This window comes from Phocoena phocoena, chromosome 17, assembly GCF_963924675.1.
Source record: "Phocoena phocoena chromosome 17, mPhoPho1.1, whole genome shotgun sequence".
Taxonomy (NCBI): domain Eukaryota; kingdom Metazoa; phylum Chordata; class Mammalia; order Artiodactyla; family Phocoenidae; genus Phocoena; species Phocoena phocoena.
In genome coordinates this window covers 62,520,277-62,539,710 of record NC_089235.1, presented here as the reverse complement: position 1 = coordinate 62,539,710, position 19,434 = coordinate 62,520,277, and the positions used below count along the sequence as shown (strand labels likewise).

The 19,434-nt window shown below is 42.2% G+C and overlaps 1 protein-coding gene across 6 annotated transcripts in view; it reads right to left on the bottom strand.

Annotated features, from left to right (window-relative positions):
• Positions 1–2,068: 2,068 nt before the first annotated feature.
• Positions 2,069–19,434, bottom strand: part of COL14A1 (collagen type XIV alpha 1 chain) — a 229,033-nt gene continuing 211,667 nt past the window's right edge. For 3 of the 6 annotated variants that reach the window (XM_065895394.1, XM_065895395.1, XM_065895397.1), the window contains 3 exons: positions 5,600–5,677; positions 3,779–3,934; positions 2,069–2,148 (listed from right to left, as the gene is read on the bottom strand). In XM_065895394.1, the coding sequence (XP_065751466.1) occupies positions 2,069–2,148; positions 3,779–3,934; positions 5,600–5,677 (314 nt within the window). Of the gene's footprint in view, positions 2,149–2,483; positions 2,589–2,939; positions 2,972–3,778; positions 3,935–5,599; positions 5,678–19,434 lie in introns of those variants that run through there. The other 3 variants (XM_065895396.1, XM_065895398.1, XM_065895393.1) reach the window with 2 other exon arrangements.

Sequence of the window (19,434 nt, the reverse complement as noted above, 5' to 3'; positions counted from 1 at the left end):
GCCCGTGAGCCACAACTACTGAGCCCGTGTGCCACAGCAACTGAATCCCATGCCCGTAGAGCCCGTGCTCCACAACAAGAGAAGCCACCACAATGAGAAGCCCGCGCAACGCAACAAAGATAGCTCCCCGCTCGCCGCAACTAAAGAAAGTCAGTGCGCAGCAATGAAGACCCAACGCAGCCAAAAATAAATAAATAAATTTATTTTAAAAAAAGAATGATATGAATGGACTAGAACCTCTAGTGTTTATACTTCGCCATTTATATCAAACTTTGAAGGTCTTCTGAGTGACATAAGTAGTCTTTGCATTTCCAAGGGCCAAACACTAACGTATACAGGATATCCTCTCTACTCACTTGTTGAAGACCAAGAAATCTGAGATACAAGGGAATGCTATGACTAGTGACACACCCCAGTCATTTAAAGAGTTCTCTCAGGTGATTCTGGGCCACGTCATTCAATCTTGTGCAAGCTTCCCTCCTCATTAGTCCTGCTTTCTACATGTGGAAGCATGTGCTATAACTACAAGGGAACCACTGTTGGTTATCTGCTCACTGTCTTCTTTCATTTCTTGCAAAGGCAGCAAAAAATATATTTATGTTTACCTGGATCCCCAAAGGCACACATAGATCCTTTTGTTTGAATACTTTGGATGGGAAGGTCTTAAACCAATCTGTGTGGTGAGGGGACCCAAAGAATCTCAAGAGACCTTCCTGATCCAGGAAGACTCCAGCTTCTGGTGATAAATGACCCCATCCCTACTTCTGACAATTACCTGTTATTAGGGAGATGCTACAGAGGAAAAGGAATATACGTTCAGTTAATGGTTCTCTTTCATTTCTATTTTCAACAAACAATTAACAGAACCCAAATCTTTTTCAAACACCTAGTGTTTTCCTTTATGAGCAAAAGACAAATTATAGTTTAGAAATTAGAATCTATTAGATTCAACCTCATTTCTTCTTTGTCTTCTAGAGTTTTTCTTAAAACCAAAAGATAAGTTCTTTAGGCAAATGTTTACTTAGCATCAGTCTTACATTTTCACAGTCAAGTCTGTCTGGTAGGTTACATATGAATAATAGAATTCTGTCAGTCTGTTAGGCTCAAGTCAGCTGCCTTCTTCTGTTAAGTATCCTACCACACTCAGAATGAATGAATGAATGAATGAATGTTTGAATGAGTGTCTAAAGGTAGGCAGCTGTCATTTTTCTGGTTAAACCTAAGCCAAGACTACAAAAGTTTAAGGTGACATATAGAAACGGAATAAAATAAAAACAATCCACATACATTGTTTAAAATTTTTATTTGCTTAAAAAAAAGAATGGAAATAGGTTTGCAAAAATACATCTGCATGTACGAAGTAATCCATGTGGTGAAGGAGCGCAAGCTCTGGAACAGACTGCTGGATAAATTATTCATCAAAATTGGATCTTCTTCCATCAGAATCAGCGGGAAGTCATTATTTTACATGTCAAAAGCCACTGAGAAAACTAAATCTATTTTTACAATCACCAAATTCGGAAAGGTTATATTCTAACACATATTCTTGGATACCAGTGGAGCTAGTTCCCAAGTGATCTCAGAGTTGGACAGAGCAATTTAGCAAGAGGTAGTTTCTCCAATCATGTCCCTCCTTTCTTTTCAGCAAGGTCATTCCTAGAGGGGATAAGGATAAACAGCATAATCTTCGAGTCCCTTTGAATTCCTGTTCTGCTGGGACCCCATTTTCCTCAAAGACAGTCATATCTGTCTTGTTGCATTCTAGGACTTGAGATCATCTACCACAGAAAAGATTCCAGAGTTCAAACTTCTTGGCCAATTTTTCTTTGAGCATGCCATTAAAACAACAAAGAGAAATCAATCCTATGGTGTCATGGATTAAGGGGAATTGTTTTAAACATACTTTTTGTTAATATAACAATATCATTAACAATATCCAAGGAGGAGATGTAGGCTGCTGAAATGAGCCCCCTCCCAAAGGTAGCATACAAACCACATAATGACATTCTTCTTGAATAAGTTGCCTTAGGAGCTTTTGCGGTTGGTCCTCCAAGTTCTCCGGAGACTATCAGATCCCAGAGCCCCACAGCTCCATGGCTTCCAGCTCATCTTGGACAGGGGTGAATTCTGGCTCATCAGGATGGGGAACTAGAGAGGAAGAGTGGGGGTGGGGACGTGATAGAACCCAGGAACCATAAATTGAGATCCTCCCCTTATATGGGTCCATAGAGACATAGTCTCTAAAGTACAGAGATATCCTGCTCGGGTAGAAAGTAGTAGCTACCTTTACCCACCACAGTGCTTGCACCTTTGCCAGGAGGATTCAGATGGTTAGCGAAAGAAGGAAGGTACAGGTATACTGCAGAAATTGTTAGGAAACTAGAATCACAGCCAACTGCTTAAATATTACATGTTTTATTTACAAAAGAAACCCTGAAATATCAGCAGAATGATGAAAGAAAAATAAATTTTAAAAACCCATCTCATGTTAGAAGTCCAACACCAGGGGGCAGTAGGGAGGGGAGGTGATCAGAGGAAGAATGGATAGTAGGGTGGTCAGGGAGAAAGGTGCCCAGCAATTTGTGTGGCTACAGGAAAGAGGAGAAGACACATTTAAGTAACTATTCCTGGGCCTTCACCTAGGGAAGCTTGGGATAATTCTTGGTAGACAGTCTTATACCTACGCTCAGGCTGATATGGAGCAGTCAGTTTCTATAACAACTGACACGTGTGATTTGGTTAAGTTCCAGTCTTATCATTGTATGTGCTTGGAGCAGGGAGGGCAAGAAATGTGACAGTGGGCAGGTAGGGAAGCAGGTGAGGCAGGGAAACAGAGTGCCCATTGTTAGGGGCAGGGGATGGGTGGTGGTGGTCAACAGGACAGTTCTGTATCTGTAGCCAATTGCCCAGGCCAATGTAATCAGTGGAGGAGTTCCACATCAGTGCTGGTAATCATTGTAAGGGATCAGATCTTAATAAGGGACAGGGATATTTGAGAGAACGGGGAGGGAAGAGATGAACAGAGAAAAACACATCAGCAAAACTTTGACCAGTCCCTCTGGCAAATAAGGTTAAATTTCTTCTAAAGCAGAAAATTTAAATTCATTGGCTAATAAGCTCATTGCCCCAAAGCAGTCTTTGAACCTCTCTCTTGATGCTTCCAAGTGTGACCATGTTAGAAAATGTCCCATTAGACAACCCTCCAGCATGCAGACCACAGATGTTTTCAGGAAGCATAATCTTTTCAGAATCTCAGTCTAGTAGTTAGTAAGAGGCAAGGACAGCATGGCCACTTTTGTTTCTTAAAATAATCCTTGGTGACCTAAAATGCATGCGGTCGGCAGGATGTCACCCAACAGTATCTCCAGGGCCCTCCTAATTACGGGGAAAGTTCTAAGTTTGAGATTTCCCCAAAACAAGAGTAAAACTTTAGAGGACTTCATGGCCACACTACAGAAATAACACAGAATGAGAGGCCCCAAAGAATGTTCAAACATGTCCCTCAATGATCAGATATGAGGTCAGAGGCCAAATCTGTGTGGATCGCCATTTGGAAGCAAGGAAGACTTAGATGTGGTATTATTTTAAATTTCCTCTTCAGGGGTAACCTCTGTATTAATTTGTACTTTACAGAAGATGCCTCTAGATAATTTAAAAGGTTGTGAGCAATTCAAGCTCTGCTTCCTGTGCATAATAGGTCTGCTTTTATAGCACCTTCACCATTATGATACTAAGCATAGCAAGGCATTGCTCAAAGCCCACAAGGGCTGACACTTACCTCCTACGCTGTAGGCAGAACATGAAGAGGGGTCACAGTATCCAGGCTGGCCAGAAGGACCTTGTGGTCCAGGCACCCCCAAGTGACCTGGTGGACCCCTTGGTCCAGGAGAGCCAGGGGGTCCAGGGCTTCCTGGCCGACTTTCCCCGGAAGGTCCTACAAAGTACCCACCAATGAAAACAGTTGGTCTTTTATCATCACAGGGTGAGTTTTCAGACTACCAAGAAGTAAACTAACTCTTACAAGAAGTTAAGATATTACACATCTTAACAACTAGGGTGATCTGCCTCTCTCTACTCATTGAGTTCTATTCCTGAACTGGATTTCCTGGACAGAGGATCATACTGCAATCACATGTTCTCCTGGAGGTCAATGCTTTCAATCAGCTCAGGAAACCAGAAAGCAAAATGTAGTCTTTTTTTTTTATCACCTCCTGGATATGAAAGGGAAAGGAGCATACCACTGTCAGCCTTGTTTTCTTTATGGAGCTTCTGTTTCCCAATGCAGGCTCCTTATGAATTCAATGTATGGCCATGCACACACACACACACACACACACACATGTACACACTTGATCTCAACCTTATAACTTATCCTGGTTTTTGGCCCCAGATAATTGGAATAAATTAGTCTAAATTTGAAAGAAATTATACTGGAGGAGAAAAATGAGAATTCTGAAATTGGACCCAGTATACGAATCCAAAATTTCTTTAGGCTAGCTTGAATCAATTGAGAACTTACATTGAGTGAAAGTGAGAGGGGGATTAAAATTTTTGTGAATTTAAGAAGTATGTCAGTCTGGAATTTTTCTGGTTTATGCGTTTGCTTTGTTTTGCTTTAGGCCTGGATTCCAACAGTGCTTACAAGGCCTTTTTCAACTAGAAATGGAACTCTTCAACTAGAACCACAATGAAAATTAGGAACACGTATCACCTTCTATTTGAAAAGCGTTGTGACTCTCAGATGCATTCCGTTTCATTCAGTTAACATTCACCAACCACTCACTCTGTGTAAGGCACGAGCTAGATCAGTTCCTCATACAATCTCTAATAACAGGAGTATTTATACTCAAAGTGAATCCATTGCATTAGGAATCTCTCCTACAAAAGGTATTTTCCAAAATCATCATTAGGTTGGAAAGAAAAATCGGTAAGTCATTTGATTCAACATGGCTAAGACGGGGATTGTAAATATACAGTTGGATTGTAAATTTATAACTTTAATAACAGAGTATGATCATCTGGAAGCCATTCTAAAAGCACATAGTAAAATACACAAAACTCATTCAGTAAGGTGACCATGGTGGCAGAAACTACGAGTGTTCATCAACTACGCATGCGTTCCCCTAGATTTTGAGACTCCCTTACAGGTCGGCTGGGGCCATATGGTTAGTTTCAGCCAGTGAAATATGACTGGAAATGACATCTATCATCCTGCATTCAGGAAGTTGATGTGCCTCCTTTATCTTTCTCCTCAAGGCCTTTTGTTCCAAAATGGGGGGAAAGTTACCCTACCCACATCAAACTTTGGGTAAGTATCAATCCACTAAGCACTGGGGATTGATTTGTTACTACAGCATAGCCTAGCCCAGCCTAACTCACGCAACCAGTAAGATCCCAGAATATGCTGTATCTTTGGGGGCTTGTGTATTGGGAGGTTCGTTACTAACAAACTGGCCTTCCAATGAAAGGAACGAGAAATATAGCCATTCCAGTTGGACACAAGGATGTAATACGGCCATTTGCCTCACCTGCAATGTCAAGTGGATATAGAGATTTAGGATTTCCACCTTACAGTTTCCTGTTAGGTAGGAAGAGTTACCTGCTGGCCCAGGGGGGCCTCTTGGACCTTGAGTTCCAATGCCTGGATTTCCTTTATCTCCCTTCACACCAGTTAAACCTATTCAAAAAAAGAAGAGAAAAGAAAGAAAGAAAGAAAAGAAAGTTCTCCTTAAAATGAAATCTGGGTGGTTCTGTTTTTCTGGGTTTCGAAAGGACATCGCTGATGAAGGCAATGATGAGGGTTGATTTAGGGTTACGGTTGTCATGGGACTTTTAAATTGAATCCTGACACTGGTGACTTCTGCACAACCACATACAGAAGGCTGGCTCTGTATCTGAGTTGTCTTCTGTATTTGTAATACTGCAAGTTTATCGTCCTCCCTCCCACTGAAGTGGCTCAGCCTGCAGGGATCTGGCCTGTGTCTTTGCACGCACCAGGCCATTGGACGTATGCAGTTGGCACTCCACGAGTAACACAATAGAAATCACAAGTGGACATATCTAACATTTTCCTTTTGGTCCACCCTGTAATATATCTGCAAAAGGCATGAATTATAATTAGGCAGCAAAGTTCTAAAGAGCGTGAGTTTCCATTAAAAACTTGGAAGATTCAGGACGGCCTGTGTTTGATTTGGCTGATTCAGCCCCATAAAAATCTAAACCTATTCATGTTTCTTTTCCACTGAACAAACTTCTTATTCCAAATAATTTACGCTGTTGTTAACAAACTATAGATTTTTACGGGCAGAAAAACAGAGAAATACAGGCTCTGACACCTCATCGTCCAAATGGGGCCTATCCCAAGACTGCTGAACAGGTGACAGCATGCTATATTGAGGCCCGATTCGGCAGACAGAGAGAAGAATCAGACTGGGGTCTGGGTTACCCTGGCTCGCATCACAGAAAGTCTCTAGTATCTGTTTTTCATGTACAATAATACTTCGAAATAATAGAATGCAGAAATACATCTCTTCATAATTACAAAGAAATTATGTGTGAACTGGCAAAGCCTAGGAGGGAACATAAATAAAGGAAAATAATTTGATATGCAGCAGGCATGCAAGTGATCTAAAGTGTTTATAGTTACAAATAACTACTTTTTTCCCTTCTAAGTGCAGGGCATGTTCACTGTAGGCAAATTAGAAGATACAAAAAGCAAGGACTCCAGTCCTAGAAAAGAATCACTTTTAACATCTTGGTTTGTAACTTCCAGAAAGAAAGATATCGACGTAGTATTTGCTCTAGGAATAGCAGTTTTTTCCTACACTGCACATATATTGATAGTCCTTTCGTTTGATGTTTTGATGTCTGCTGTGTTCCTTGTTGACCACCTCTTGGGGTCAAGGTGGTATACCTGTCACCTTTAAAAAAGCCCTTCTTCCTTGTTAGCGGTCCTCAGGGCTGCTCGATCCCCCTCAATGCTTCCCTAACATCCATGCCTATTGCATGTGGCCTCGGTGGTGTTTTCTGAGCTCACGAAAGACCAGTACTGCAGGAAGAGGGCAGGGCACTGACCACCAAGCCTCTGACCTCCTGTTCTGAGACTCACTCTTCTCCTAGGAACTGACAGGAAGAGAGTTATTTCTCAAAAGTAAAACTACAATCATATCTGAGTTTAAAAATCACATAGACAAGCCAACATCTAATGCTCAATTGCTAAATCAAGTTGTTCAGACAGAAAATCACCATGAGTACGTCTACTGGGCGTTACCCAAATAGCTACTAGTTTAGCTAACTGGGTAATAACTGGAGTACTTTTGTTTTTTTGCTTTTTATTTTTTTGTTTTATTTTTGGCTGTGTTGGGTCTTCGTTGCTGCGTGCGGGCTTTCTCTAGTTGCGGCGAGTGGAGGCTACGCTTCGTTGGGGTGCATGGGATTCTCATTGCAGTGGCTTCTCTTGTTGCGGAGCACAGGCTCTAGGCGTGCGGGCTTCAGTAGTTGTGGCACACGGGCTTAGTTGCTCCGCAGCATGTGGGATCTTCCCGAACCAGGGCTCAAACCTGTGTCCCCTGCATTGGCAGGCAGATTCTTAACCACTGTGCCACCAGGGAAGTCCTGTGAGTACTATTTTTAATAGGAGGTAGATGCTCCCTCACTTGCGAACAACTGTGCCCTAACGTGCATCTGGAAATTTAGCAGAAATAGCCTCTTCTTCTGTGAGAGTTGGAGTTGCTTTCCCCACAGGGAACCACTGATTTTTAAAGAATTAGAACACAAGAAAATACACCGATGACTAACAGCAGGCTGCATGATTAAATGCACAGTGACTCAGAGGCCTCCCGTGACCTTACAGTACCTAAGGATCAATGGTAAGGACATGGTTTCTCAGGGATTCCCCACAAGTGGAAGACGTAGGCTGAAGACGACATCCAGGACAGTATCATTGGGAATAAGCCCCGGATAAGAGTTTCCTGACCTATCCTTTGCTTATTCACAAAGAATGCAAAAGGTGGGGAAGACTGGGGAGTAGAACGTCTGGTTGTTTTAATTTTCTAATTATGTAGAGAAAAGCAAGTGGCATTTGTTATTATCTGCAATACAAGTCAAAGTAAGAGAGGAATGTCCTCAAAAGAATATTCCAGCCCCTCAAGATGCCTTAAAAGAAAAAAAGAAAAAAAAGAAAGCTTTTAAGGATATAGTTATATATTAACAGAGAATTTTAGATTTCCTTATCCTTGAAGTGATGAAATGTTCCAACTACACGTAGGCTAATATATCAATATTTGTCTGTGTCTTCACTTGTGTTTCTCAGACTGAAGGAATACTCAGGTCCATGACAACCGATAAATCTTTCTTTTGGAATGAAAAAAACATGTTAAAAAACACCATTTAAGGGACTTCCCTGGTGGCCCAGTTGTTGAGAATCCGCCTGCCAATGCAGGGGACATGGGTTCGAGCCCTGGTCTGGGAAGATCCCACATGCCCCAGAGCAACTAAGCCCGTGCGCCACAACTACTGAGCCTGTGCTCCAGAACCTGTGAGCCACAACTACTGAGCCCGTGTGCCACAACTACTGAAGCCTGTGAGCCTAGAGCCCGTGCTCTACAACAAGAGCAGCCACCACAATGAGAAGCCTATGCACCACAACAAGGAGTAACCCCCGCTTGCCCCAACTAGAGAAAGCCCGCACAGCAACGAAGACCCAACGCAGCCAACAATAAATACATATATACATACATACATACAGAGTTAAAAAAAAAACCAAACAACCACTATTTAAGTACCTAAGATGAGGACTGAAATTAAAAGCTAAGCTTAGAGGCCTCAGATCTCTAAGAATAGAACTGGATATACTTTTGATAAGCCTTGTAGGCTGTAATTAAGAGGAAGGAAATCAAATGTTCTAAAATGTCAGCCTGTGACTGTCCGTGAAATGACAATAAAGTCTGGGCATAGTCATTCTTTACAGACAAAATGCAGTCATCGCCCATAATAAGGGCTCCCTCATACATCTCTTTTGTGAGGGTCCAAGGTGGGGCCATTTGGTGCTGAGATGGGGTCACCAGAGCAAAGACATGGGAACTCCTGAGTTCACAGGATATTCCCTCCTGAAATACCCTTTCCACCTTGGGTGTCTCCATAAATACTCCTCATTCTTAAAGACTCAACTCAAAGCTTCTTTACAACCACAACAGGCAGAAGTACAACAAATTCAAGGATTATCTATCTCAATCATGGCTATATCCCCTACATTTCTATGGTGCCTTCCACATAGTACCTAACCCACAAATATTTACTGAATGAACAAATGAATGAATGAATGAATAATTTGCTTCCGTATTACCTGTGCCTCCTTTGGCACTTATCCCATTGCACTGCTTGTTCTCATGTTCACCTCGCCCGGCACCATGAGCCTGATGACTGCAAGGACCATGCCTTATTTATTGCTCTAGTGTCAGATCCAAGCACAATCTCACACATAGTACCTACTGGAAGGCTAACTGAATGACTGAATGTCTACACCAAAATGCAGCTGACTGTTAAAAAGCAAGGATCAAAAAAAAAATTCCTTAGGCTGGAACTCTGCTTTTACTTTCACATGTCTGGCTTTTGTGAAAACTGTTTTTTTCTGACAAGCTCCTTATGTGGCAATGTTAACTACTAGCGTTATTTAGAGATGAGTATCATGGACTCCAATTAAATTTAAGTTTCTGTCATTTTTAAAAAAATGAGCATAGGGACTTCCCAGGCGGCGCAGTGGTTGAGAGTACACCTGCCAATACAGGGGACACAGGTTTGAGCCCTGGTCCGGGAAGAACCCACATGCTGTGGAGCAACTAAGCCCGTGCTCCACAACTACTGAGCTTGCGCTCTAGAGCCTGCGAGCCACAACTACTGAGCCCACGCACTACAATTACCAAAGCCCGTGTGCCCAGAACCCGTGTTCACAACAAGAGAAGCCACTGCAACGAGAAGCCCACGTACCACAACGAAGAGTAGCCCCTGCTCGCTGCAACTAGAGAAAGCCCGCGTGCAGCAACGAAGACCCAACGCAGCCAAAAATGAATAAATAAAATTTTTGAAAAAATTGAGCATAGCTGATATAAATGAAGATCTAACTTACAAAAAATATGATTTAGCTAAGATTAAAATATCCTTAGTTTTCTGTGGAGTTACCAAAAATATTTAGAATAGAATAAAATCTTTTCTATTATTTATTCGTTCATTCTTTTTCTCTTTTTTTTTTTTTTTTTTTTTTTTGCAGTACGCGGGCCTCTCACTGTTGTGGCCTCTCCCGTCGCGGAGCACAGGCTCCGGACGCGCAGGCTCAGCGGCCATGGCTCACAGGCCCAGCCGCTCCGCGGCATGTGGGATCTTCTCGGACCGGGGCACGAACCCGTGTCCCCTGCATCGGCAGGCAGACTCCCAACCACTGTGCCACCAGGGAAGCCCCCTTTTTTTCTTTTTTTAATGAGAATTTTATGATCTACTCTCTTAGATCTTACTCTCATTAAAATTTTAAGATCTTACTCTCTTCTTTCTTCCTTTTTTGAAACTTTTAAAATAGACTTTACTTTTTTAGGTTCACAGCAATACTGAATAGAAAGTAGAGAGTTCCCGAATATCCCCACCCCCTACACTTGCATGGCCTCCGCCATTATCAACATCCCTCAGTAGGGTGGTATATTTGTCATATCCTTTCTTTTTTAAAAGTCTCATGAGAAACCACATCAGGGCTACCTGATTCCCCCTTACTACTAATCTAACACTGACCCTCCACTATTTTCTTTTACAGATCTACTAAGGCAGAGGCATGTTTGTTCTAGTTCATCGTTATATTCCTAGTACCTGCCACATATTAGTCACTCAAGAAATACGATGAATCAATGAAATACAAGGTCTGATTACAGATTTTGACAAACCAAGGGTGTGACCTGTTGGTGTGTCAGCTATTCCTATAAATGGCCTCACCAGGTTTTGAATGCTAGATGCTTTACATGTACAAACTCACTTAGTCTTCACAAGAAGCAGGATGGCAGGCACTACTGTTAACCCTAAGAGAGGCCTGTGATTCAGAGAGGTTAAGTCATTTGTCCTTAGCTAGTAAGTAACAGAGCCAAGATTTCAACATAGGCAGGTTGATTCTGAGGCCGGTACACTTAACCACAACACTCCCGGCCTCTCCATCCCAAGCTGGACCTAGAGGCTGAGTTTGTCTTGTTTGCTCTAGTCATGGCTTCCTTTACTGCCTGTCCAATCAATCTGCACATTTTCTCTGGTCCCACACTCAGAAATCAGCCCTGTGGTTATCATATTTCTTCAACTTACTTCCCGTGGTTTACACACTTGCCCTCTGCTCGGAGCAATACTTGGGGTTGATTTTAATAGGATTTATCCTGCTCACACTGATGACTTGCCCAGGATCTGGCCTTTGGTTATCAGTTCCCTATTTTCCTTGGCCTGTTGGCCTCTGAGTGGGAAGATTTTACCCATTCCTACGGTCCCATGACCACACCAAGCACTCAGGCTGGAGTCTCATGCTACTCCAAGGAGCAGAGACATTCCCTCTTTATTCCAGACATTCTGAGCAACTCTCAGAATTTATGCCCCGGCAGATATGCAAGGCCTGGGTAATGTTTTCATTGTAATTCTACCAAGAAGCCACAGAAAATGTGAGACAAGGTTTCAGCTATGTTATTATATTGTCTGTTGCCTGGGAAATGCCTGGTGATAAATTCCAAGTATAGTCTGTTTTTCATTCAATGTATGCTTGAATGCCTGCTAGGTACAAGGTACTGGATCAAGTACCTAGCTACAAGGTGGCAGATTAATTGGACTCAATCCAACAAGTATTTTATGTCCTTTTCCAGGCTCTGCTATTTTTACATGCTTGGCCCATAGGATTAGTACCAGCATGTGGAGCTCCACATTTTGTGCTATGGTGGCCAAGACTGGAAAATACATATTGGTTTTTTTTTTTTTTTTTGCGGTACACAGGCCTCTCACTGTTGTGGCCTCTTCCGTCGCGGGGCACAGGCTCCGGACGTGCAGGCTCAGCGGCCATGGCTCACGGGCCCAGCCGCTCCGCAGCATGTGGGATCTTCCAGGACCAGGGCACGAACCCACGTCCCCTGCATGGGCAGGCGGACTCTCAACCACTGCGCCACCAGGGAAGCCCCTACATATTGGTTTTAAATGTAAAAGAATCTTTGCAAACCACTGCTAAGGGTCCCTCTCCCTATTGCCTTTTTCATAAAACAACTAGTCATCTAGTATGCCTCTATAATTCAGGGCTCAGCCAGGGAATGGTAAACCACTCTAGATCTTTCAGGCAGAGGGAATTTAATACAGGGATTTGGTTACATGGGTGACAGAAGGACTGAGAAACCAAATAGAAATGATGAGGCAACCCATAACATTAGCAACAGCAGGAAGCAACTATCACCCCTAGGTGTGCAGGGACAAAGAGAGGAAATGGTGTGCCTGGAGCTTTCTGGTAGGATCTAGAATGAGAGTGAGAGATGCTCCAGTGGAAGCAGGAGCCACACAGGGGCTGTAGCCACAGCTGGAGTGGCAGAGGAGGCAGGGGTGGGGCTAAGAGGAGAAATAGTCTGACTTTTCTCCTCCTCTTACCCTCTAATCCTCCGCAGTGCCTCCTATTGGCTGAACCTGCTCAGGAGCAGAGGGCAAAGAAGCCTGGAAACACAGTGATGCACAGCTAAAGGAGGGAGAGGAGCAAACCGAAAGCAAACTCCCAGTCCAGTCCTAATATCAGGTACTGAGAATTCAGAGTCAAAAGCATCCTTCCTGCCTGTCACAGGTCACCATGCAGTAGAGAAAACAGACAAACGAGTAGCTATAATGCGGTATGAGAATTGCAACAACAAAATATGAGGGCGTCAAACTGAGGCATCTGTGGGGGATCTCAGAACGCTTTCCAATAGAGCTGACCGTCGGAGTTAAGTCTTGAACAGCAGGCATTAGGCAAGGAAAGAAGGGATGGATGGAAATGCACACGCAAAGGCTTGCTGATGAGAGAGAACAGGGAGCTAGAAATGGTTTGGAAGAGCTTTGGCAGCTGCTGGCTGGGGAGTGGTCTAGGTCACGTCAGGACAAATTTTGTGTATCAGACTGAATTTGAATATGGGCCCTTATGTGCATAGAACTCCTTCAATACTTTCTACCTACCCCTTTTACCCCCCCTTTTTTTTTGTTTGTAGTAAGTCATACTATTTTTCTTAAAGAGGAACTCAAACTGTTTAAGCTTCGGGACCCACAAAACCTGGGTCTGCCTCTGCTGGATGCTACAAAGCAATACAACTAGCTGAGGTGGACCAGAATCCCAGAGCTCAACCCCACCAACAAACACTGTGCGGGCTTCCCTGGTGGCGCAGTGGTTGAGAGTCCTCCTGCCGATGCGGGGGACACTGGTTCGTGCCCCGGTCCAGGAAGATCCCACATGCCGCGGAGTGGCTGGGCCCGTGAGCCATGGCCGCTGAGCCTGCGCGTCCGGAGCCTGTGCTCCGCAACGGGAGAGGCCACAACAGTGAGAGGCCCGCGTACCGCACACACACAAAAAACAAAACAAACAAACAAAAAAACCCACTGTGGTAGTCCCACTGAAAAGCTGAGGAAAACGCACTGAATCATTAAGTAGTGCTACCCAGTAGCCAAAGGGACCCGCTCACCAGATCAAGAGCAAGACAACAGGATAGTTTGCACTTCAATGTTTTCTATCGCTCAGAGACATGATAATATAGGCAGGAGGTCCTCAGGTCTTTTGACCACAGACATCTAAATTAGACACACTTACATTTGGGCGGTGGAGGGCAGGGGGAAGCACAGAGGGAGGAGGCAGTGAAGGAGGGAGAAGGGAGGACAGAGGAGAGAAGATGATGAGGTACCCAGCTCATCATCACACACTAACCCTATCTCCTTGTTTGCAGGTTGACAGTTCACAGCTGCAGGGGTGGAGCAAAAGAGAACAGGGATTAAACAGGGCACCAGGAATCCTGGTGTTTTGTCCATCTAGTTTTGCCACTGATAGTATGACCTCATAGGTACATAATAAGAATGTCAGACCAAACGCCAATCTATCACTTTCAGCTCCAAAGTTTTGATTGCTCTTCCTCAAATGCCATATCATTTCCAGCGCTGACTGTTGGGAAAGTTATAAATGATACAAAGTTAGCAGGAAAATGAGCCAATTGCTATAGCTTAAAAAATGAGTACTGTAGGTTCAGTATGAATTCAGCCATTTGATGGTATTTAAATAGATATTTAAATTAGAGCTTGGTCTGGTCTTTATTCTTTACAGAACTGAAAAGTGATGTGATGCTCTCGGAAAAGTGATGTGATACTCTCGGAAAAGAAGGGAGTTTTGTCAGGGCATTGGGACAAGGCCAGGGTCTATGGAGTTTAAAACAAAACAGCCAACAGCCCTTCATAATAAGCATGAAGAATCACTATTAAGGTAAATACATCCTATATCTTGGATCCTCATCATGTTTTTCTGAACTAGTAAAAAGTCCAGAAAAGTCAAATTACTTTGCTATATTCATATTATAATTTAATGTCAGAGTTAAATCTAGAACCAATGAAAATGGAAAGGGTTAATGAATATATCTTCTCTATGTATGTTTTCACCCATCTACACAAATGCATTTGGTATACTTATTTACTATAATGTATTTATTGCTTTAAAAGCCATGTCAAAAAATTCACTGAAAATGGTTTTTCATAGCTAATACAAACAGCTTTAGTTTTATCCTATAAACTAGTACATGGTATACTTCCATTTCACTTGTTTATGCTCAAGGCCAGAAATTTAGAAAATGACAAAATGCATTTCTACATTTAAAAGATAGAGTGGGGAAAAGAGAATTGGATGAAGGACGTCAAAATGTACAAACTTCCACTTATAAGATAAATAAGTACTAGGGATGGAAAGTATGACATGATAAAAATAATTAATACTGCTTGCTTATATATGTAAATTGTCAAGAGAGTAAATCCTAAGAGAAAAATATTTTCACAAGAAAAAAATCATTTTTTCCAATTTCTTTAATTTTGTACATATATGAGATAATGGATATTCACTAAACTTACTGTGGTAACCATTTCATGGCATACATAAGCCAAATCATTATGCTATATGCCTTAAGCTTATACAGAGTATGTTACTTATATCTCAATAAAACTGGAAGAAAAAATGATAAAAAATAAAGTAAAGGGAGTCTCGCTCTTTCTCTATTTCCAGATTGCACACACACACACACACACACACACAGAGGCAATATAGGCAAAAGATCCTTTGACCTTTTTACCACAGACATCTAAGTCTGACACACTTAAATTTGGGCACTGAAAAATCCAATGCTTTTTCTATGCATTTAGGAAATGCATATAAAATATATCCAGTATAACCAAAACTTCTATTTAAAAATTTCACCCTGCTCTCCCGGCTAAAATTATATGATGATGATTTGAAGAAAATGCTGACGTTGTCAACTTGGCAGTCATTGGCTATTAACAGGATGTCTTTAGATTGATGAACTAAACCACATGGGCTTCTGCTTTTATCATGGCTCTAGGGTTGAATGAGAAATGGCAGCCAAAAAGCTAGCCAAGTGGTAGTTAACACCCTAAATCACTTATGAGTCATGAAATAGCTATCAGATAACAGGTATTATGAGGAATAAAAGGAAAACAGACATTAAATTTGGTTTGTGGGGAGCATGTAGTCTCATTGGTGAAACAGGATTAACAGAGGTGAAACCAATAAAGGACAATTCAAGAAAGTATATTCCACCTTGGCGCTAAACAACATGTTTTGCACAGTAATGAGGTAGGGATCGGCCATCCATTCATTTGTCCAATATGTGTTCAGGCTCCTTTGTGGAGGATGCAGAGATGAAAGGCACAGTCCCATTCAAGGAACTCACAGTCCAGTGGGAAGACAGACAAGTACACCAACAATTACAATATAATGGGAAACTGCTATGATGGAGGCGTGTGTTTGGGGACCAGGGAGTACAAATGAGAGAGATGTTACTCAGATCTTCCACCTGTTCATCCAGTTGGAATAATGTAGTGTAGCAACAACAAACACACTGGCCAAACAAATAAACCACAGTGAGGGATGAGTGGTCTGGCAGAGCTGACTCGTGAGATGAGTTTCAAAATTTGAGTCTGATTGAGCCAGAGGAAGAAAGAGAGCTCTGGGGAGTCAGAATAACATGTGAAAATCCATGAAAGGCTATAAGAACAGGGCACAACAGGAATCAGCCCTGAGCATGGAAAGGAAAAGGCATGTATGAAGATGTGGTAAACCGAAATAGTGGTCTGAATTCTTCACTATTCTGCGATAGAATTATGCATCTGTTCCCTTGCAACAGTCGCATGCATCTCCCTATCCCTTGGATTTTGACTTGGCCGTGTGACTTGCTTCAACCGATGGGATATCAGCGGGCAACGATGTGAACAGAGGTTTGAAATATGACTGGTGGGTGGGTTGCCCTGTTTATTTCTGCCAATGCCATAAGGAGAACACAGTCTAGGGAGCTACTGCCCACCCCCCCAGCCAGGGCCCCAGCAGAGCAGAGCTGCCCTTGCCTCCCACAGACATGTGGTGAGAAATAATATCTATTGCTGTATGTTACTGAGATTTTTGTGGTTTGTTATGCAGCAAAAGCTGACTCATACTGAGAGCCCTGAGTAATTCAGTTTGGCTAGAGCGAAGGGTACAGACTTGAAGTGAAGCTGACTGGGAAACATAACCTGGGACTACACAAAGATATCTTCCTGAGATGGCATTAACATTGGGCAGTATTTCCAGCATATTACCCGTTACCTAAGACAAGGACTGAAATCCAATGCAAAGAATCTGCTACAACCTACTACACAGACATTCCAATTAAGGATTTCCAAAAAAATTTAAGCTACAGAAACAACTATATCAGTTTTCATGGCAAAAAGAAAACAAAACAACAGTTACAGTTTTTTGTTATTGTAATAGTCATATTACAGTAGTACGAAGAGTGGGGACACAATTTAATGATAATTTTAATTTGTCAATGACTTTTTAAAATAATTCTTTGTGTTTGACTGGCAAATGATTTCATCCTGATTACAATGAATTCCAGAAAGAGGGACATAAAAAGTGTTAGTCTAAAAAAAGCCTTTTCCAATAGGTGCCACTCTTTCAAGGTGCTTAAATCTACATCTTATATTTCCCTCTAAAAAGCTACATCTGGCATTTGAATACTTTAAAGGAGGTGGGGGAGAAAGACACCCATTTAAATGGCAAAAACAGGCAGACACAGCACGAGCCAACCCTTCACAAGCGTGCTAGACACCAGACTGCGTGGAAATCATTCTTACAGATGAAAGCATCACCGTGGTTACATGGCAAGGGCAGAAAACCTTGGTTGAATTTAGAACAATGTGGTTAAATACATATTCACAAATTCTATGCTCCTCCCTTCAAATGTACAGCTTAGCCCCCCTCTACTTGAGCATGGGCAGGGCTTAGTGACTCCCTCCTAATAAAGAGAATATGATGAAAGCAAAGCTGTGACTTCTAGGACTAGTTACAAAAGGTACTGTGGACTCATCCCTGCTCTCTTGCAGGGATTACGGGCTCTGAGGAAAGCAGCCGCCGTGCTGTGAGAACATCCAAGCATCCCTATGGAGAGACTTATCCTTCTCATGCAAATATAAGCAGAGTAGTCAGGGAGGGCCTGAGACCCTGCTAATCATTCCTGATAGTGAGTGAGCCAGCCATCCTGGAAGTAGATCTGCCAGCCCCATTTGAGCCTCCAGCTAACTGTAGCCCTGACTGACATCTTAACTGCAACCTCATGAGAGACCCTGCGCCAGAAGCACCCAGCTAAACTATTCCTGAATCCCAGACCCATAAAATCCATGATTATATACGTTTTGTTGTTTTAAGCTTCTCAGTTTTAGAGTAATTTGTTCGTAGTAATAGATCAATACATAGGGCTTCTTTCTGCAGCCATGGTAAATGCAAAGGGTCACTCTGTAACAGGAAAAAAAAACAACCTACAAAATAAAAGATGGTACAAAGAGATAAAGAGAAAGAGCATTCATTGTCAATGCCTTAAGGTCACTATACATTAGGAAAACACAATCCGTCAAAGCTCCAGAGAAAGGTCTTGTTCCAAAGGATATTCAAATTGGACTTTACCGGATAATTAATGGGTGTGAAAAGAGAAAACTATTTCTCTGGAATTCATCTCTCAGGATATGAGAGGGAGGGGATAGGAAAGCAAGAGAGGAAGAAGACGAACATGTATTTCAGCAGATTTTTATCAGCAATGGAAAGACGATGTCTCATGCAGCTGACTATCAACCATAATACAACATCACAGGGAAGACTTGTAAATATTTAAGCATCAACCAGTAACTTATTATGAGAGCTCTACTGGCCCTCTATCTTTCATCAAGTTGATCTGCCCCATAAAGAGAATTTTTCCAGGAATAAACCAGGATACGAGGGACATTAAGAAGTTTCACAGATGCTTACCATTGAGGCATTCCTGGCTCACAACTACTATGCTTCACTTCTGAATTTGTGACCAAAGTTTTCTGCCAAATGTATCGCCTATGCCAACAGCTCTTTTCAGCCACAGGAATTGAACATAAGAACCCTACTTCTGTCACCCAGCTTTGAATCCACTGGGGACCTAGCTTTTTCTCAGCCCTGTGGATTCACAGTAAACTGTGGCACGAGCATAAGGGACTCAGTGTTAGCTTTAGTGTGTCATCTGCTGCCCTGACAGCCACTTCTCTGTCTCTGAAAGGTGATGTCACTGACTTTAACGGCAACCAGAAGATGGCCGATTCCTTTTCTATCTGTGTTTGCTTAGGGGAGTTCAGTTGTGTTTCATCTTATCCTTCTCCCATCCCCCTTTTCTCATTTTCTGAAACAAAGACAATCTTTTTCAAGTTAACCACAGAACCTGACTGATAAAAATTGATCTTTAAAGATTGTCTTTCTTTACATCCAGTCATTAGAAATTTGGTCTTCGGTGGCAGGGAAAGCTCAAGGAGAGACATTTTCCAACTTCAAGAGTCACTCAGGGATTTTATCCTCAAAGAACAATAACAAATTAATCCTGAGAGCCAACAGAGGTTAGAAACTGCCCTAGCATCAAGCTTTTAGACAAACGTGATATTTTCTGTTGATTAAAATGACATTCCAATATTAATATTTTTTAATCCTCAATAATAATATTGGAGTGACTAGAGCTCTTACATCCGAAAGATTTGATCCCACAGAGTAGACGTAAAGTGCTCATGAAATTTATAGAAACCAATGAAGTCCAGCAAAGGGAAAGTCTTTGCAATGAAAACTTCCAGTCATTTCCAGTAAACTTTTTTTCAGGTGCTGGCATAGGGAAAGACATGACC